Source organism: Saccopteryx bilineata, chromosome 7 (genome assembly GCF_036850765.1).
Source record: "Saccopteryx bilineata isolate mSacBil1 chromosome 7, mSacBil1_pri_phased_curated, whole genome shotgun sequence".
In the NCBI taxonomy this organism is placed as follows: domain Eukaryota; kingdom Metazoa; phylum Chordata; class Mammalia; order Chiroptera; family Emballonuridae; genus Saccopteryx; species Saccopteryx bilineata.
Genome location: NC_089496.1, coordinates 47,507,940 through 47,526,341, shown reverse-complemented (window position 1 = coordinate 47,526,341; position 18,402 = coordinate 47,507,940). Strand labels below are relative to the sequence as shown.

The following is an 18,402-nucleotide window of genomic DNA, read 5'->3' as shown; positions in this document are numbered from 1 at the left end:
TACTGGCCTGCAGAGACAGGACTAGGAGCCCCGGAGGCGAGTGCGTGTCCCAGTTTCTGTGACAGTGTCCATGGGCCAGTTCAGGATCCCTGCATTGATGCACATGATGTGCCACCATGCCCAAGGGTGAGAGGCACCTGGGACCTACTAATTCATCCCACAAACATTCACTGGGCACGTGCCATGTGCCCTACACTGTCCTGGGTGCTGGGAGACAGCTATGGACCAGTCAGGCCAGCTCCTGTCCCCTGAAGCTTGCCTTCTAACACGTGAACCTGCAGGGTGACAGAGCGTGTGACTATGGAGGGCACATATGTGTGAATGGGTACTTGGCAGAGGCTCGTGTGCTGCTGGGACGGGGCAGGAGATGGGGGACCCAGGGTCCCAGGGTAGGCAAAGCACTTTTGCCCAAGCAAATGAGGCGCCCACCAATCTCAGTACAATATACGAAGGCCCTCCGGGCAACACCCCAGCCACACCCTGCATCTCCCACCCTCTTCCCCAAGCCAGCATGGTTTCTGCCTTAAGTGCCACCATATGCTCCATTCCTTCAGATGAAGGCATTGACGAGTCCAGAAAGTGCCATCAGAATAAAGCCCACCCTATTCACCCGCCATCTCCCACAATGCAAAGGGGCCTTAGTTGCCACGGCCTGCCCACTGCAGTGGGAACGGATAAAGGTCCCCCATCAGAGCCCCAGATCTAGGAGAGCCCCAAACCCCTCCATCTCCTTCTAACTGGTCTGTCACAAATCTGGGCCAACCAGGGAAGGAAGGAAGGAAGGAAGGAAGGAAGGAAGGAAGGAAGGAAGGAAGGAAGGAAGGGAGGGAGGGAGGGAGGGAGGGAGGGAGGGAGGGAGGGAGGGAGGGAGGGAGGGAGGGAGAGACCGGGAGGGAGGGAGGGAGGGAGAGGGAGGGAACATCTAGCTCAGGGGTCCCCAAACTACGGCCTGCGGGCCGCATGCGGCCCCCTGAGGCCATTTATCCGGCCCCCGCCGCACTTCCGGAAAGGGCACCTCTTTCATTGGTGGTCAGTGAGAGGAGCATAGTTCCCATTGAAATACTGGTCAGTTTGTTGATTTAAATTTACTTGTTCTTTATTTTAAATATTGTATTTGTTCCCGTTTTGTTTTTTTACTTTAAAATAAGATATGTGCAGTGTGCATAGGGATTTGTTCATAGGTTTTTTTATAGTCCGGCCCTCCAATGGTCTGAGGGACAGTGAACTGGCCCCCTGTGTAAAAAGTTTGGGGACCCCTGATCTAGCTGATGGCCTGTCTTCACCACAATCCTGAGGCTCAGATGCTAAGTGATTTGCCAAGGAATGGCAGAGCGGGGATTAGAACTCAGGACCCCCTCATTTCCAGAGCATGAGTCTGGTTCTCTGCCTGCTTGTCAGGAAGGGCCCCCCGCTGTACTTGGTTCCCGTGCGGAATCCCCAGGAACAAGTGTAAGGGCTGGAGGATCCAGGCCCCAGAGGTGCTCGGATGGGTGAGGGGGTCAGCGCGAGGGACCTCCTCCCCTTTCCTGAATAGGGAGGGTGTGGTGGGGGTGGACGGGGAAGGAAGCAGGGGGATGAGAATGGCTCGCAGAGAAGCTCCCAGCCTGGGAGCACGGCTCCGGGCAGGGCCCGGCCTCCACCCCAACCCCTCCTCCAGCGCGGCCTGATTCGGCAGGCTCCGTGTCCCTCCCATGGACAGTGGCACAGGCCCAGCCTCCAGAGCCCACGGCTCTGAGCCAAGCTAAATAAGGGGGGACCGCCCCTCACCCCAGCCCCTGAGCCCGGGGCGGGACGTGAGGCCGCTCAGGCTTGAGGGCACCGGCTGGCCCTGCTAGATCAACGTTCTCGGCAAATGCTTTTCCAGATGTGGCCTATTCCTGACATGCCTGGCGAGACCCAAGTTCCAGTCAGAGCCGGCTGTTCCCAGGGCAGTCTGGGCTCTGGCCCCACCGAGGCCAGCGGGAGGACCTCAGGCGTTGTCCAGAGGTGCGCGCGCAGGGCTCGGATGCTGGCCACGGATCTGACCTCGGGCTGCGTGGGGAGAAGACACCCATGCGTGTGGCAGTGGTTGTCACTCTCTTAGCCAGTAGCTTCTGCGGCTGGCGGGGCAGAGGGAAGAGGGGAGTGGACACTTCCTCCTGGGCCAGGCACCGACTTCGCACCACGGGCCGGGCAGTGGGACACAATGACTCGCTGCCTCCAGGAAGCCCACCAGGAGGATGGAATTCGGGGCAGAAGGGGACTCAGATGGCTAACTGGCCATGACCATTCAGTCACTGTCAGCTCACCAGCAGCTTGGAAGAATTGACCAGAACCACCAGGCTTTTTTGAATCAAGGCAGAGAGCACTGAGGGAGGGCAGGACGACAGGACGAAGTCACTGAGGGTCCTGGGAGGGGTGTGAGAATCAGCACGCCCCTGCAGGGAGGCCCTCTCCTGCCTCCCAGCTGTGCCCCTCAAGAGACTGCTGACCACCACTCAACAGGGCGCTAACAACCACTCAACAGGGCACTGACCACCATGCTTCTGGGACCTTGAGCTAGGATCTGTGGACCCTGGCTCTTAGCAACTTGGAGGGGGCCTGTCTTCCTCCATGACCCTGCGGGAGGCATGGGTCAGAGCGGGGACTTTGCACTAGCCTGGACCCAGCCTTCCTGTGAGGCACGGCGACCCCCACCCAGGGTGGCAGGCAGAGGAGGGACCCAGACCCAGAGCACAGATATTAAGAAGGATACAAGATGTCCCCTCAAATTTCTCAGGCCAGTCCTCAAGGCTGTCCCCTCACCTCCCTGTGTGGCACTCTCCACCACCCCGTCCCAGCTCCAGACAAGGACCCGGGTTCCGTGCCACCAGCCACACTGTCCCAGGATGTTGGCCCATACACTCTCCTCCTACACACCTGCGCCCCCTCCATGGTAGCGCCCACAGTTACGGGCGTGAGCTCACCCCAGCCTGGGCTGCCCCTCCAGGCCCCAGGGGGTGAGGCCGTGGCCCCGGCAGAGCTGAGCATAGGGCTGGGCGTGGCGGGGATGAGGGGGAGACACCTGCCCTCTGACCCTGACTTCCCCCAAGGACGCAGCACCCACCTCTCAAAGCACGCCAATTCCTCCCCGTCTGACAGCTCACTCCTGGCCACGCGGGTGTCACACGATCCCCCTTAAATCAAAACCGGATTTAGTGGGCCACCAGAGATTCACCGGAGAGGAACAATTTGGTCATTTTCTAAGCGACGGCCTCTGGTTCACTTCCCCCTCAGCCCTCCCCCACCCCACCCCCAACACCTGCCCGCCCTGAGAAATAAATAAATAGCGAGGCTTATCCAGGCAGACAGAGGCCAGGAGACCATGGCAGACCCACCTCTGCAAAGTGGGTTTTCTCTGCTGATGCTTTACCATCAGCTCAGCCACTGCCCCCGGCGGATTCCCCAGGAGAGGTGCCCGAGAGACCCGACCGGAGAGGGCGGCCCCCAGCCTGGCGCGACTCTGTGACAGTTGGCCACAGTCTGTCCATAGAGACTTGCCGGTCAGGCTGGGCTCCCAGACCTGACTGAGGACCCTGTGAGGACGCAGGGCTGTTCCTCCCCCATCCTATCCCCTCTGCTTGGACAGAGGAAGTCCCTCAAGAGGGAGCAGAATGGCGGTTTCCCCAGCCCTGCCCCGCGAGTGAGTCCAGAGGACTCGGTCCACCAGGAGGGCGGCATCCCTCCCTTCTAGAAAATGATAGCGGCCTTTGTGCAAGGCTGCCAGCCACGCCCTCGGGGGCCGCGGGCGGGTGGGTGGGTGGGGACGGGCAGGACTTGGGGTGGGGGGGCTCTGCCTGATGTCCCCCTCTGCTCTGCGGGTTCCTGGAAGGGAAGTCGTCGTCATGTGTGGAAGTGATTTCGGATCATTTCCTCACGCTGAGCACACACGCAGCACTTCCTCGTCCCCTGCCTTCCAAGCTCCCCAGCCCCGCCTGTCCTGGGGCCGCAAACATCTTCTGTCTTTGCCTTGTTAGATCACAAAACGCCACACTGGGAAAAGGGGTCAGATATCGTTGGATCTGATGCCCTCATTTTGCTCATGGGAAAGCCGAGGCTCCGAGAGGCAAGGGGCCATGCCTGGGGTCCTTCAGTGGGGTCAGGTTGGAGGCCAGTCAGGGAGCCAGGTCTCCTGGTCCCCTCTGAGGCCAGGTCACACCCAGTCTCTCCTTCCCCGTTCTCTGACGACAACAGGCCACCTCCTCCTCCGACTCCACCAAGGACTCAGCAAATCGCCCTCCCTGACCAGGGACCAAGACAGCGGAGAGGATCCACAGGAGCCTGCCTTCAGCTCCCCGAGACCCCCCAAACCTGACCATTTTGTGCCTCCCTGAAGGGCCTGAGCCAGTGTAGAGGGGCGTCTGTCCCCAGTGACACTGCTGTCACCAAAGCCCCCGCCCCGTGGTTCCTGGCGTTCTTCTCGCCTTCTAAGGTGTCCTGTGCTGCCCCTGTCCCACCCCTCTCCTCACCTGTGGCCCCTGTGCCCAGAGGCAGTGTCCAGCTGTTCACAGCTGGTCCTGCAGGTGGGGACTCTAGGCTCTCTCTCCTCCTGCTCCAGCCCCTGTCCCAAACACCCCGTGCCATCCGGCCCCCTGGCCTCAGGGCCCTGCTGTGGGTCTCTGATGTTCTTACCACATCCTTGATCCGGCTCCTCCTCAGAACCCCCATGGCTGCGGCACCGTTGGGCCACACCTTGGTCGCATCAGCCATGCTGGGCTGTCCTTGCCTCCTCGGGGCCCTGCTGCTGGGACAAGCTGGGAGCTCGTGCTCCACAGGCTCTTCCGGCAGGAGCAGGTGCCACCTGGGGCAGCCTCTCGTGCCCCCCCAGGCCCTCCAGCGGAACTGCTCAGATGCTGGTGGGTCGCAGAGCTTGAGGAAGTTCCTCTCTCCCTGTGTGAGCTGCTGATCTCACAGCTCACCACCAGAATTAATATGTTCATGTTTCTACCAACCAAGTCTTCAGTTTAGTTCTTAATATTTTTTTGATGAGGAAGAGGCCACAAAAGCAAGATGGAAGTGGAAATGTGGCCCCGAACCCCCACACACAGCCAGCATCATGCCTGTGGGAGCCACGCTCACACTGACCCCCCAGGACCACCCCCGTGGCTGCCTGATGGAGGTGCACGGCAGGGCTGGGGGTCACACTGCAGCTGTGCTCACACTGACCCCCCAGGACCACCCCCGTGGCTGCCTGATGGAGGTGCACGGCAGGGCTGGGGGTCACACTGCAGCTGTGCTCACACTGACCCCCCAGGACCACCCCCGTGGCTGCCTGATGGAGGTGCACGGCAGGGCTGGGAGGGGGGCACACTGCAGCTGTGCTCACACTGACCCTTCAGCAAGCAAAGCCTATTCCTGTGCCTTGATGACGAGTCCGCTGGCCCTCTGACCTGCCCTCAGCAAGCCACACCTGGCCAGGGCACCACAATATAGGCCTGCACGTCCCTTCCTCCTCCCTGACAATGCATGTACACACGTGGCACATGCTTACACACACATGTGGGCGTGGACCGTGTACACATTATATACATGCAGTGCACATACCTTGATTGCCTGTGCAGCACAGCACTGCATGCATATACATGTGAATACACACATGCAAACCATGTGTACATGCCTGAATGCATACACACGCAAGTGGATGTACATTCTCGCATGTACACATGCGTGCACACACACACACACCGTGGCCACGAACCCTGCACCTCCTAAACCTCTGCTGCGTGTGCCCTGAGCCCCGGGGCCCCAGAGCGGTCGCTCTGGCATAGAACCCAGGGCCTCTCTCATCTCATCTCCTTATCACTGAGCTGAATTCAAACAAGGAGAGCAGGGGTCATTGGGCACATGTATGCGTGGTGGGCATTTCTGTAACTGTGTGGCTTCGTGGTTCCTCACTTAGGAATACTCCCTCTATTACTATGTGCGTCCTGGTCTCCCCTCATCTCCGATGGCACCCCCACCCTGGGTGGGAACAGGGATGGGGGCTGGGCCAGGTCTCTGACCACAGCCAGGTGGGGGAAGGGTGGACGTGCAGGCAGCTCAGGAACGTTTTCAAAGGTGAACAGAAAGAGCCACCCGCCAGCCCGCCAGCCCGTGGCAGGAGGGTGTGCTGGCACCCACGGAGCAGGGACAGGCGGGGCCACCTGGGGAGCCACCTCTCACCCCGGTCCCCCAGGATGTTGTCACGATGCTGCACTGGAGCTGGTGGGGTGAGTCTAGGAGGGTGGAGGAAGGGTGGGCCGGACCCCCGCTTATCCCCATCTACTGGGGACCCCTCCCCCTGGGGCTCAGTCTAGGGATCCTATTCATGTAAAGCCAACATTCCTGGAGCCCACAGGACCAGCAAGATCATCTCACACAGGCTCACACAGGCGGACGGCTGTCTTGCCTAATGAGAAAACGATGACATGGCCCCCTGCTCTGGGCCCCCGGGCCCAGCCCCCAGCGCCAGCAGCCTCGGCCCAGCACACACACCTCTTCTTTGTGCTATTGTTCTACGGGTATGCCCACCAGTCCTGGGAAGTCCACGCATAGGGCCCCCTGCTACCAGGTTTGAGCACCTCTGAGCGCCCAGGGCATTAGGACATTAGGGTAGGAGGGCTTTCAGGTCATTCAGACCCTATTGCACAAAGGTAAACTGAGGCCGGGAGCTCAAGTGGCTTCCCCAATGTCACGCACAGTGAAGCAGTCTCCACTAGCTCTTCCCCACCGGCAGAGAGGCAGCCAGTCGGGCACACTGTGGACCAGGAAGGACTTACTTGCATGATCAAGGCAGGAACCCCCTCCGCCTCCCCTGCTCAGGACTTGGGGCAGCAAAGGGGCTGATCTACAAAAACTTGAAAAACCCACCCAATCCCAATGTAATGAAACTAAAAGCCCAGAGACGGAGGAGGCTTCTCATGATGCCAGAGAGAGACCGAGACTGAGTGTCACCGTCCATCCGAGCTGCCTGGATGCCGTGTACGAAGGAAGAGAAGTGTTTCTCAGATTTCCTCTATGACTGCAAAGACAGCAGCCTGTTATCAGGAGAAGGTCTCCTAATTCTGTACCGGGAATCGATCTAACACAGGGGAGGTGAGAAGCAGGCTGTGTGTTAGGGGCCCTGCAGGCCTTCCCAGGAGAAGGACCAAGCCTGGGGGGGGTGCATGGACCTCAGGGGGGTGCATCCTGAATGGAAAGTCACAGTTGATGTACGCAGTGCCTATGGTGTCCAGCTTGGGCCGGCCCCGTGGCCAGTGCCCATCAGAGATCACTCCTCCACCACTCTCTAGCCCAGAGAGTAGCTGAGTCAAGTGCCCCTGACAACAGAGGGAAGCCTGAAGCACCCATGGGCCACCATGCAGCCCTGGGGTTCAGGGGACGGCAGCAGAGGCCCAGGCCCGAGCCTCAGGAAGGGATGAGGTGGATTTGTGGGCAGCGGAAAAGCCCCACCTCTTTCCAGTAATCAGGAAAGCCTTCCTGGAGGAAGGGACATGCCAACAGATTTGTTTATATGAAGGAAGGAAGGCAGTTTGGAGAGAGGAAAGTCCAAGCAGAAGGAGAGATGGGATGGGGTGGGCTTCCAGACACAGTGGGAGTGGGAAGGTTCCCCCCCCCCGCCCTCCTCTCCACACTGGCTCAGACCCTCAGGGCTGGTGGAGACGGGGCAGCACACTGCACACTTGCCATCTTGCCCACGATGCCCCATCTGACTCCACCTTCACAGCCTGAATCTCCGCTTCCCCTCCAGGGCCCCACCTGCTGCAGGGAGTCCCCAGGCTGGGGGTGCAGAGGCTCTGCCCTTGGGGAGTTCCACACCCAGACCAGTTCGGGTGGGAGCTAGGCCCAAAGGGGAGTTTGGACAATCAGACCACTGAATGTGACTGAGGGCACAGCCACAGACCGGACACGAGAGTGGACAAACTTGGTCGGCCTCACGCCACGAGACATCGGGAACTCACTATCAGAGCAGAAGGGTCTTTAGTCGTGAATACGTATATTCGTATGGAAGGCCAACTGGAGTGGTCCTCTCAGCCTGAAGTGGGGGGGGGGGGTCAGGGAGGGCACAGCACAGGGTCACACAGGTGCTGGGTTCTCAGCCTCCCTCACTCCCTCCTTCCCGAGGTGCCCAGGACAGCCCCCCTCCCTTCTTCCCAGCCTCCTTTGTGATGAAAGGGACATTCAGGACCCTGATGTCTTTCCAGAAAAGGAAATGGAAAATCCTTAGACAAATAAAGTCAAGGTGTGTCTACATTAGCGGGGAAGAAGGAAAAAAAAAAGCGCTTGGCACTTTCTGAGATTGCTGAAGCCACTGGGGCCTGGGGGCGATTAGCAAGTGGGGGTGCAGGAGCCGCAGGGGCTGGATGGCTGCTCCCACCTTGGCGGACCGGGCTTCCTTCCGGGCAGGGCCAGACAGGGGCTCCGACCCATCCTTGTCTCCGGGCTGCTCGTGGGCACAAGTCTGAATAGAAGGAAAGGCTGGGCTCCCACACAATAGCTCCCGGGGTAGAAACCAGGACACTCGCAGATATTCCCAGAGCCCCGAAGTCTCAGGCCCGGGCTGGTGACCAGGGAGGAAATAGGGGAGATAGGAGAGGAGGGGTTCCAGGAAGCCCCACCCTCTCGTCCGCCCCGACTGCGGGCTTCCAGGAGGCAAGGCAGCAAGTGGGAAGAACTTGGCATCTGGCACCGCTTAGCCCGCGGGCCCTGGGCAGGCGCCTGGACTGTCTGAGACTCGATTTCCCCGTTTGGAAGTGGGAGGTTGATGGTTGGCCCATCAGGTGCCTCGTGCAGTGCCAGCCACTGGGCTGTGGGTCACCATCTCAGGGGTGGTCACTGATGAGACTGTGGGCCCAGTTGCATAAAGCCACCTCTTCCAATCACTTCATTTTACAAACAGGGGACCAAAGCCCAGAATGGAGGTGGGGGGGCCTGTTGGGGACAACCAAAGAGGAAGGCACAGCTCCAGCTGGCTCGGGGACAGCTCTGGGGCCCCGTGAGAGCTGCAGAGAGGGGAGGAGGGGCTGCCCCTGGGGGTGGGCTGGGGACGGTGGGGACGGGTCACAGGGACAACATGGCTGAGGTCCACTCAGCATCGCACGTGCTCACGATTTGATTCTCAGTGAGTTAAGTCTGCCACAATCCCTGCCCCCTCCCAGTCAGCTCCCAGCAAAAACAGCCAACCTCCATGCCCCAGTGCAGACAGGCGCTAGCCCCTGGTCCACGCACTGCCTCCTGCCTCCCCACGCCAACCTCACAGGATATAGTTATTCCCGCTTTATAGGCAGGGCCACTGATGCCCAGAGGGTTTCATTTTGTTTGTTTTGTAACTTAATTTAGGTTCTACAACTGAGAAGTTGGAGCTCAGATCTAAACCCAGATAGCAAACTCCAGGTGTGAGTTCAGGATCCCTCTGCCAAGCTGCCAGGCTCCTTCACAGTGTACCCCCCATGCAGCAAGAATCCCCCAAACCGCCTGACCTGTGGTGGCGCAGTGGATAAAGCGTCAACCTGGAAACACTGAGGTTGCCGGTTCAAAACCCTGGGCTTGCCTGGTCAAGGCACATATGGGAGTTGATGCTTCCTGCTCCTCCTCCCTTCTCTCTCCCTCTCTCTCTCTATAATGAATAAATAAAATTAAAAAAAAAAAAAAAAGAATCCCCCAAACCAAAGAGAGAAGAGCCAACAGAGAGACGTGGGCCTCCTACCCACAGGTCCCGGAGAGCCTGCGAGGCCCCTGTCCACTTTCCTGCCTGAGCAGCCCCTGGACCTCAGAAGATGAGCAGTCTCCATAATGCCCCCTGACACCCCACATGACCAGAGCTGGGGGTCCCAGGCTCTGAGCACACAGAGGAGGCACAGAGGTCTTCCCTGAGGTCCCCACGGGACTGAGAGCCACCCTGCCAGGCTGGCTGTCTCCCCTGTGCACTTGGAGGAGGCCAGGCCCAAGGGAACCCACCGGTCCCATCCAGTTGGCCCAAAACCTTCTAAAACAATAGGCCATGGGTCCGGCCGTGGCTGGAGCCAGAACAAAGGCCCGGGCACTTCCTCGCATTGAGGCCCCCTCCTTCATGGTTTGCCAAGGCAGGGGCAGGGGAAGCCTTCGTCAGGAGGTAGGGGTGTTTTGCAAAGGATGTTCCCGGGAGGGCTGCAGCCGCCGGGGGCGACGAGGCGACAGACAGAGGGAACATCAGACAGAGGGAACGGCTGCTCAGGCTGAGACCTGCCCGCCAGGAAGCAGGAGAGAGAGGCCTCGGCTCCAGGCTCGTGGCCCCCACCTTGCTCCCCAGACGGAATCATGGCCGTACCAGCTGTCTCCCACCCACTCCCCACCCCACGACCCCAGCTCAGAAGTTGGCATCTTCCCTCATATCCACGCTCCATACTCTCACGGTATCAGTTTTTTACAACAGTTGGATCTACCACTGCCTTGCTTTGAAACCCCCTGTAGCTCCCCAGTGCTCACAGGAGGCAGCTCACGCTCCTTCTCCTGACATGCAAAGCCCTTCAGGATCCAGCCCCGATATCCTTAACCTTCCCGCCACCCATGGCCTCCCAGACCCCTTTCCCCTGGCAGCTCTGCCCCTGCCACCCTGCCTGGGGTGCCTCTGCCCCACCTTCTCCCCAACCCTCCTTCAGGATCCAGCTTCAATCCTCCTCCTCCTCCGAGAAGCCTCCCTGATTGCTCCAGCCTATATAGGTTCCCCGCCCCCAAGCCCTATGCCCCCGATAACATCTAAGAAGGATCTGAGCCTAGGAGTTTGGGGAACGGTGTCAGGAGATCAATCAGTAAGAACAATCCTTCCTTAGACTGAGGTTCCCATATACAGCACAGTCTGTTCACACAATTGTCCTGTCATAATTATTAATAGCATCCCCCAGGTTGAGTCTCTGTCCTAGGATAGGGGAGGGGTGAGGCAGAGGGGGCAGGGCCCAGCGATGCTGCCCCGAGAGTGCCCACACTGGGCGACCAGCAGGGCACAGGGAGGAGGGTGCTTATCACCCAGGGTTTCACTCCAAAAACTAGTGGGATTTTGCCAACCTCCCAGATGTCAACAGGCTTTAAAACAGAAAATGTCAGATAAGAACCCAGGATTGCCCTTATCAGGGGCACAGGAAAGGCGCCAGGTTTAATCTTAAGACCACACCCGGAATCAACGGTTTAGAGACTTCAGGGAGCTGCCGCCTCCCCAGCCCAACACCCAGTGCCTGGGGCTTTATTTACGCTGGAGCTGGGGCGGGGGGGAGGGCACAGGTGCAGGCTAGGGGGGCTTCTTCAGAGGGGGGTGAGCCCTGGGCTTCATCCCCCAGGATCGGACAGGTCCGTGGGAAGACAAGGAGCCCCAGGCCCAGGGGTAAGGGCACACCGCATGGTACAAAAGTGCGTGTGTGTGTGTGTGTGTGTGTGTCTGTGTGGTGTATGTATCTGCGGTGTATGTATGGTATATGTATCTGTGGTGTATGTGTGGTATATGTATGTGTGGTGTATGAATGTGTGTATGTGTGTGTCTGTGTGGTGTATATGTGTGTGTGTATATGTGTGGTGTATGTGTATGTATGTGTGTGCATGTGTGGTGTATGTGTGTGCATGTGTGTGTCCGTATGGTGTATGTGTGTGTCTGTGTGGTGTCTGTGTGTATGTGTGTCTGTGTGTATGTGTGTGTATGTATGTGTCTGTATGGTGTATGTGTGTGTATGTGTGTGTGCCCATGCACAGTAACAGCAAAACCTGTACCTGTAGCTGCGTGACCAACACCCACTAACTGGGACCTGGTTTGTGAGAGAGGAGCTGAGCAAGGACTCAGAGGGGAGGCCCCCACTTTCACCTGGGTAACCCAGGAGGGCACCCTAGAGGAGGAGCCTTGAAGACAGGCCTTGAGGGACGGGCAGAATTTGACCAGTGGATAGAGAGAGTTGAAGGGCAAGAACCAGGTACAACAAAGCACTAGCAAAGCCTTCAGGCACCAAGGGGCTCTGGGGGAGCAGCTGCTGAGTGCAGGGTGGGTGGGGCTGGAGGAGAGATGGGGAACGAGAGGGGGGCTGGCACCACTCCACACCCCCATCGGATACTAGGTATATTCCCTTAAGCCCCAGATGGGGGAACGAGAGGGGGGCTGGCATCACCCCACACCCCCATCGGATACCAAGTATATTCCCTTAAGCCCCAAGACCATCTGGTGGTCTGGTCTCCAAAAGACTCCTGTGAAGGAGAAACTTCCCAGGAGGACTCTTAACTAAGGATTGCTCTCTGGGCCTCAGTTTCCCCATTTGTAAAGGGAAGGCCTTCAGGGATTCCCCAAGGACATAGGGTGGGTATTCCGTGGAAACCTGGGCAGGACGGTGGGATGAAGCACACGATCATAGATGGCATAAAGGGGAAGGGGTGGGCACAACCAACTTCAGGTTTACACAACCACCGAACGCCCAGCCGGCGGGGACCTGCCCCCTCTCCCATGCAGAGCAGCCGCTGGAGGAACATGCCGGCTCTGGCCGGGTGCCGCCCGACCCCCAGGCAGCCAGCCTGCCCGCTCGCCCGCCCACCCCTTGTCCTGCATTAAGCAATCTCCCTATCACAAATGCCTGGCATTTTTGCCTGGTAATTACCGCTCCCACAGCCCCACGAGGACTAGGGCACGATGAGGGAGTAGGGAGGACCCTGGTGGGTGGAGGGAAATACCTGCAAACACACTTGGCAGCCTGGTTGCCTCTTGCAGGTTCCAGGATCCAGGAAGGGCTCGGTGGCCGGTGAGGACTGTCCACGGGGCCTCGGGCAGCCAGAGCCAAAGCACCTGTCACTTCCAGCCTCCTTCGCCTCTCGCTCACCTCCATTCCCTGGGAGCTCCGCAGGAGCCCCTCAATGTGCCCGGGCCCGGGCCCCTGCCAGGGAGAGAGGGCCGAAGCCGAGCTCTGGGCAGTCCTTGTGTCCAGGGGAAACATCCCAGCCGCCGGCCCAGCGGCCACGGCCTTCGCCTACTGTCCGCCTCCCCTCCTAACCCCCCGGGCCCCACTCTTGGGTCACCCCCATGAGGCCTGCAGATGGAAAGGTTCCGTCTCTTGGCTTTCACCGTTCCTTTCACCTGGAAAGACCTTCCATCCAATCCCCTGCTTGCAACACCTGGCGCATCCGAGCCGGCCCGGCGAGCTGCCGCCACCTCCGAGGAGCCCCCCTGGAAATGCTGAGAGCACACTCATGGTGAAGGGCCAGGCCTGCTCCCCGCGCTCCCCAACAGACCGACTCACCAAGTCCCCACTCCAGCCCTGTCGGGGGGGTCATTTTACAGACGAGGAAACTGAGGCCCAGGGGCCTACGGCTCAGGCCACACAGGAAGTAGGGGGTCAGCACTGAGCCCAGGAGCCCTGGTCCCGCTGCGGTTGCTCCGATGCGACGCGGCTCCTGCACATCCCATCAGTGCGTCTTCGTGACGGGACGGCGCCCACGATGCCACACGGTCACCCGCAGCCTCGCCAGCCCTGGAGCAGCGCTCCTCAGACTTCAATCTCTTCGCCGAGGGTTTTGTTCAAACGCCGCTTCTGACTCGGTGGGCCTGGCGGGGCCGGAAGGCGGGGCTCCACGTTCCTCAGCTCAGGTGTGCGGATGCCCCCGGCCTGAACCAGCGCAGGAAAATCCCCGCGTTGCCCTTGCTGGCTTAGCGGAGCCCAGGCCCGTGGGAGCCGCGCAAAGACCCGCCCTGCTCCTCGGCCACCCCCCCCCCCCAGGAGGCTGGGCCACTGCCGTCCCTCTTCCGTGGCCTGACTTCTTTCCGGCTCAGACACGGACACCCTCGGGAGCAGTCAGGTAGGGTCTGGGCCCACCCCTGCCTTAGCCAGTCCCCGACACGCCTCCAAGCCCCGGTCAGCTCTGCCTCCGGGGGAAGGCCTGCCCTTCTGGAGACTGCTCTTCTTACCTGCACCGTCCCCGGACAGAACTTACGGAGTGGTGCAAATGGTTCTGCCGACGTCCGTTCATCCGTCCTCTGGCCACGGGACAAGGTGAAGAAAGCAGCAGAAGAGGACAGTGGCTAGTGAGGCCTTGGAGAGAGGTGTCGCCGTGCTGGGTCTCCCTCCCCGGCCGCGGAGCGGGATGGGTGCCTCTCCTCCCCCGGCCGCGGAGCGGGATGGGTGCCTCTCCGCCCCCGGCCGCGGAGCGGGATGGGTGCCTCTCCGCCCCCGGCCGCGGAGCGGGATGGGTGCCTCTCCGCCCCCGGCCGCGGAGCGGGATGGGTGCCTCTCCGCCCCCCGCCGCGGAGCGGGATGGGTGCCTCTCCTCCCCCGGCCGCGGAGCGGGATGGGTGCCTCTCCGCCCCCGGCCGCGGAGCGGGATGGGTGCCTCTCCTCCCCCGGCCGCGGAGCGGGATGGGTGCCTCTCCGCCCCCGGCCGCGGAGCGGGATGGGTGCCTCTCCGCCCCCGGCCGCGGAGCGGGATGGGTGCCTCTCCGCCCCCGGCCGCGGAGCGGGATGGGTGCCTCTCCTCCCCCGGCCGCGGAGCGGGATGGGTGCCTCTCCGCCCCCGGCCGCGGAGCGGGATGGGTGCCTCTCCTCCCACGGCCGCGGAGCGGGATGGGTGCCTCTCCGCCCCCGGCCGCGGAGCGGGATGGGTGCCTCTCCTCCCACGGCCGCGGAGCGGGATGGGTGCCTCTCCTCTCCCAAAGTCAAATGAGAGAGGGTTCAAGAAGAATGCCTGAGAGCTTGCCCCGTGCGCCTCGCGGTGCGGGATGGTCCATGACTCCTGCCTGGGGACGGTGGGATGTCGCTGCTCCCCGGGGGCGTGGCTGAGCAGACAGAGGAGCCTACGTGGGGAAGGTCTGGCCTCCAGAATTGGGGAGGGGAAGAGGTGGAGGGGCTTCACATGGTTCAAATGTGGATCTTGCAGAAGACAGACTTGGATCTTGTTGAAAGGGGAAGCAGGAAGGTGAACTTCGCCGGAAGCAGCAGCCAGAGGATGAACCACCTGGCCCAGGAGAGGTCCCAGCGGTGGGAGGTCCCCCATAAGAGCTCTCCGTCGATGAGAGTATGAAGTGCTCCCCTCAGACTGGTCTAACGGCTCACAGTCCCTCCAAAGCAACGGGATCAACCTGCTCTTTCATCCAGAGACCAAGAAACAAACAGTGGAGAAAAAGAGAGAATCCGACGGGAAGTGATAATAAGAAAGGATAAAGCTGCTTCCTGTCCACGCCCTCCTGAGGTCTGCTTGTTCAGCGGTCGGAGCCCAGAGGCGGAGGGCCAACCCGGGTTCGTAGAGGCCACTCACCGCCCAGGCACGGCCACTCAACTCAAGGACATAGCTGGCTCTTAACCTTTTGAGGGAAAAGAGGGGGCCATTATTCCAAGGTCAAGGTCGTGAGGAAGGCTACGGGACCCTCTCTCCAGAAAATTACAGATGTGTACATGTTCACAGAGATGTTAACATCACCGCAGGTGGGGGGTATGGATCTCTGAAGCTTACCTACAGACCCCCTAGCGCACTGTGCACCCCAGATCTCCCGAGAGCAAGGACACACCGGCCTGGGTCTCATCCCCACAGGCCAGGCCCAGGACGGCGGGGCCGTTCTGGCTTCTGGGTCTGGGGGACGTTCTGGGGGACAGTGGTGTCAGGCTCTGCTCATCTTCCAGTCCAGAAAACTGCAGGCAGAGGAGGTCGAACGGCGTGTGTCTTGGCTTCCAGAAAAGTGTTTTTGCCGTTGGCTGGAACGGGTTGTCTCCAGTAGCGGGAATATTCCGATTCCTCCAGCCCTGTCAATGGGACCCCGGTCAGGAGGTTAAGCGAGTTTCATTGAAAAGACGGCTTTCCTTCCAGGCTGATAAACAAGGAAACCCCCTTCCTCCGCGGGGCGCTCAGCTGGAGCAGCCTGGCCCCGGCCAAGGAAAACAAATGCATAAACATTGCAGGGACATATAGGAAGCAGTTCTGCCGGCCGCCTGCTGTGAACGGCCACTCGAGTTTACACAGCAAGCCCTCCAGGCCTCCCAGGCCTCCGCACAGCCCGGACAGAGCGCTCCCTGCTCTCTCACTTCCCTCCGGCTCCTCCCTGCCTGTCCCCAGAGGCCGGCAGGCGGCCACACTCGTGGTGCACAGCCCCCGAGAGCACACAGCAGCCTCTTGAGCTGGCACCACCAAAGGCCAGTTTTGCCCCCTGAATGCCTCGCACGTAACAGAGGAGGGGGCTCCTCTTGGCCAGCCCTGCAGAGTGAGGGCAGCCCCTGTGCTGCTTGTGTCCTGAGTCCCAGGGGACACACAGAGGCTGGGGACTGGCTGACGTCCAGTGTCTGCAGCCCTCTGCAGCTTCCTCCTGGGCCGGGGGGGAGTGCGTGCCCCCGTGCCCACCTCTGCGGGCACCGCTCAGAGTCCCAGCCCACGCACTCGCAGGGCACAGCAGGGACGGTGTGGGACAGAGGCTCCGGAGGGCTCGGCCACTGTTTCTCACGTGGAGAGCCGCAGGACAGGCTACTGGAGGCCAGGGCCCTGCCTCTGGGCGCCCTCCCTTGGCCCTGGTGTTGGGAGCCATTGCAAAGGGTCCACAGCTTCTGCCTTTAACACCTCTCTCCCTGGTCGCTTCACCAGCCTCCCGCTGCATTTCTACACGTCCTCATATTCCTTTCTGAAATTGGTAGACTACAAATCAGTGGAATGAAGGAGGCGTCGATTGTACAATTTTCCCTTCATGGGCGACTGTTCTCGCCATGCCCACCCGTTCCGTCCTGGCTCTGGAATGCGAGGGTCTCCACAGACCCTCAGCCACACTGCAGCCAGTCCCTGTGCAGGGCCCCCGCAGCAACACACAGCGACCACGCCTGGCCTCTCTGCTCACCCCCATTTGTTGCCCTCTGTGGCCAAGAGGCACCCCCGTAGGAGGCTCTTTCTCCCACATCCTCTCGGCCAGATCCAGCCCACCCTCCAGGCCCACGTGACTGTCCCCTGGAGGACCCGCAGGGATGCAGGGCGCCCGGAGACAGCCTCCCGGGGGCCTGCGCCGTCTGGTTGGCACGGCTTGTGGAACCTGGTGCCTGAGCCCTGGGTCTGCCCAGTGAAGTCAGGCTGAGCCAGACGGGCGGCAAGGACCACCACTCGGCCAGCGGGCATCACTTGCCTGCAGAGACCCTGGTGAGGTGACACCTTAGCCCAGAGGTCACCAGGCTCTGGGGCCCCTCCACACGGGACTGTGCCCACCCCAGTCATGAACCCACATGCATCCTTCACGGCAACAGAACAAGGAGTCTTGGCTCTCGCCATGAGTTTCACTCTTGTTTTATAGAAAGCCAACTACCAGATATAACAGGTGCCCAGCGTCCGGGCCGACCGTATCAGCAGCTGGGTGAGGGAACGGCCAGCAGGGAGCGAGGGAGGGATGCAGGCAAAGGCCCCAGGAGCTGGCCTCTTCCTGTCCTTGGCAGTCACAGCTCAGCTGGGAGGGAGCCACACAGCAGCCCGCACTGGGCCCTTCTCACAGTCCAGGGCAGGCCCTTCATGGAAGGGGCAAGGAGGTTCTGGATGCTTCTGCAGCAGCGCTGGCCCCGCTGGGGGTGACACCATTCTGAGAGACTCATCCCTGAGGCCTGGGGCTCAGATGTCACCCCTGTGACGAGCGGTGGAGCCATGGGACTCACCCCATGGGGGCTCACAGGATGGGGTCCGAGCCGTTCCAGTTCACGGACGCGCCCTTCCACCTAAGAGCAGAGGGTGGAACCAGAGAGTCAGACCCGCGGGGCCCTCACTCACCTGAAGTTCTTGTCTCGGGGTCTTAGAGGAGTCGGGCTCCACCCTCCCCCGCCCCCTCCACACTCACACACAAACCTACACCCCAGGCCCTTCCACGGAAATATACACCCGAGACCCCGGAGAGCATGGGGGGCAGGTCGTTCCCTCATTCTCCCCTGCCAGGCCCCACTCCCTCGTGCGTGGCAGTGTGGGGCCCTCGGCTGCTCTGAGTGCTCCCCACATCAGAATCCAGCCGTTTTCCAGGGGTGTTGGGTGGTGGTACATGGGAAGAACTAGATACAAACAAATCCGGGCACGGTCAAGGTGCAGGAGGTCCAGTTGCTGGGCCCCAGAAAGGTGGGGAGAGAGGTGTAGGGGGGGGGGCACGGGCAGGGGGCGGAGCCGTGCGGGACCTGGGAGGTCCTGTAAGGGTCTGGGCTTTGCTCTGAGAGCCGCGGGAAGGTAGGGAAGGGCTGCGGCAGGTTGGATAAAGCACAGATTTGCATTTTTTTTTAACGAAAAGATACTTTATGACACCCTAGGAAGCACTGAGCATGATTAAACTGTAGTCCAAGCTTAGATACCATTTAATAATAGCTCAATTTCAAAATAAAAGTTATTGTACATGAGGCCTCGACATTTCCCAACATATGCCTTTAATACATGGGACCAGTTTTCTTAAACAACTCTGAGGAATCACATTTGCAGCTGATT

The 18,402-nt window shown here is 60.5% G+C and overlaps 1 protein-coding gene across 2 annotated transcripts in view; it reads right to left on the bottom strand.

Annotated features, from left to right (window-relative positions):
- Positions 1–17,228: 17,228 nt before the first annotated feature.
- Positions 17,229–18,402, bottom strand: part of MINDY4 (MINDY lysine 48 deubiquitinase 4) — a 103,672-nt gene continuing 102,498 nt past the window's right edge. Inside the window, exon 16 of one of the 2 annotated variants that reach the window (XM_066239748.1) lies at positions 17,229–17,657. In XM_066239748.1, the coding sequence (XP_066095845.1) occupies positions 17,385–17,657 (273 nt within the window). In that variant the 3' untranslated portion in view covers positions 17,229–17,384. The remainder of the gene's footprint in view (positions 17,658–18,402) is intronic. The other variant, XM_066239749.1, reaches the window with a different exon arrangement.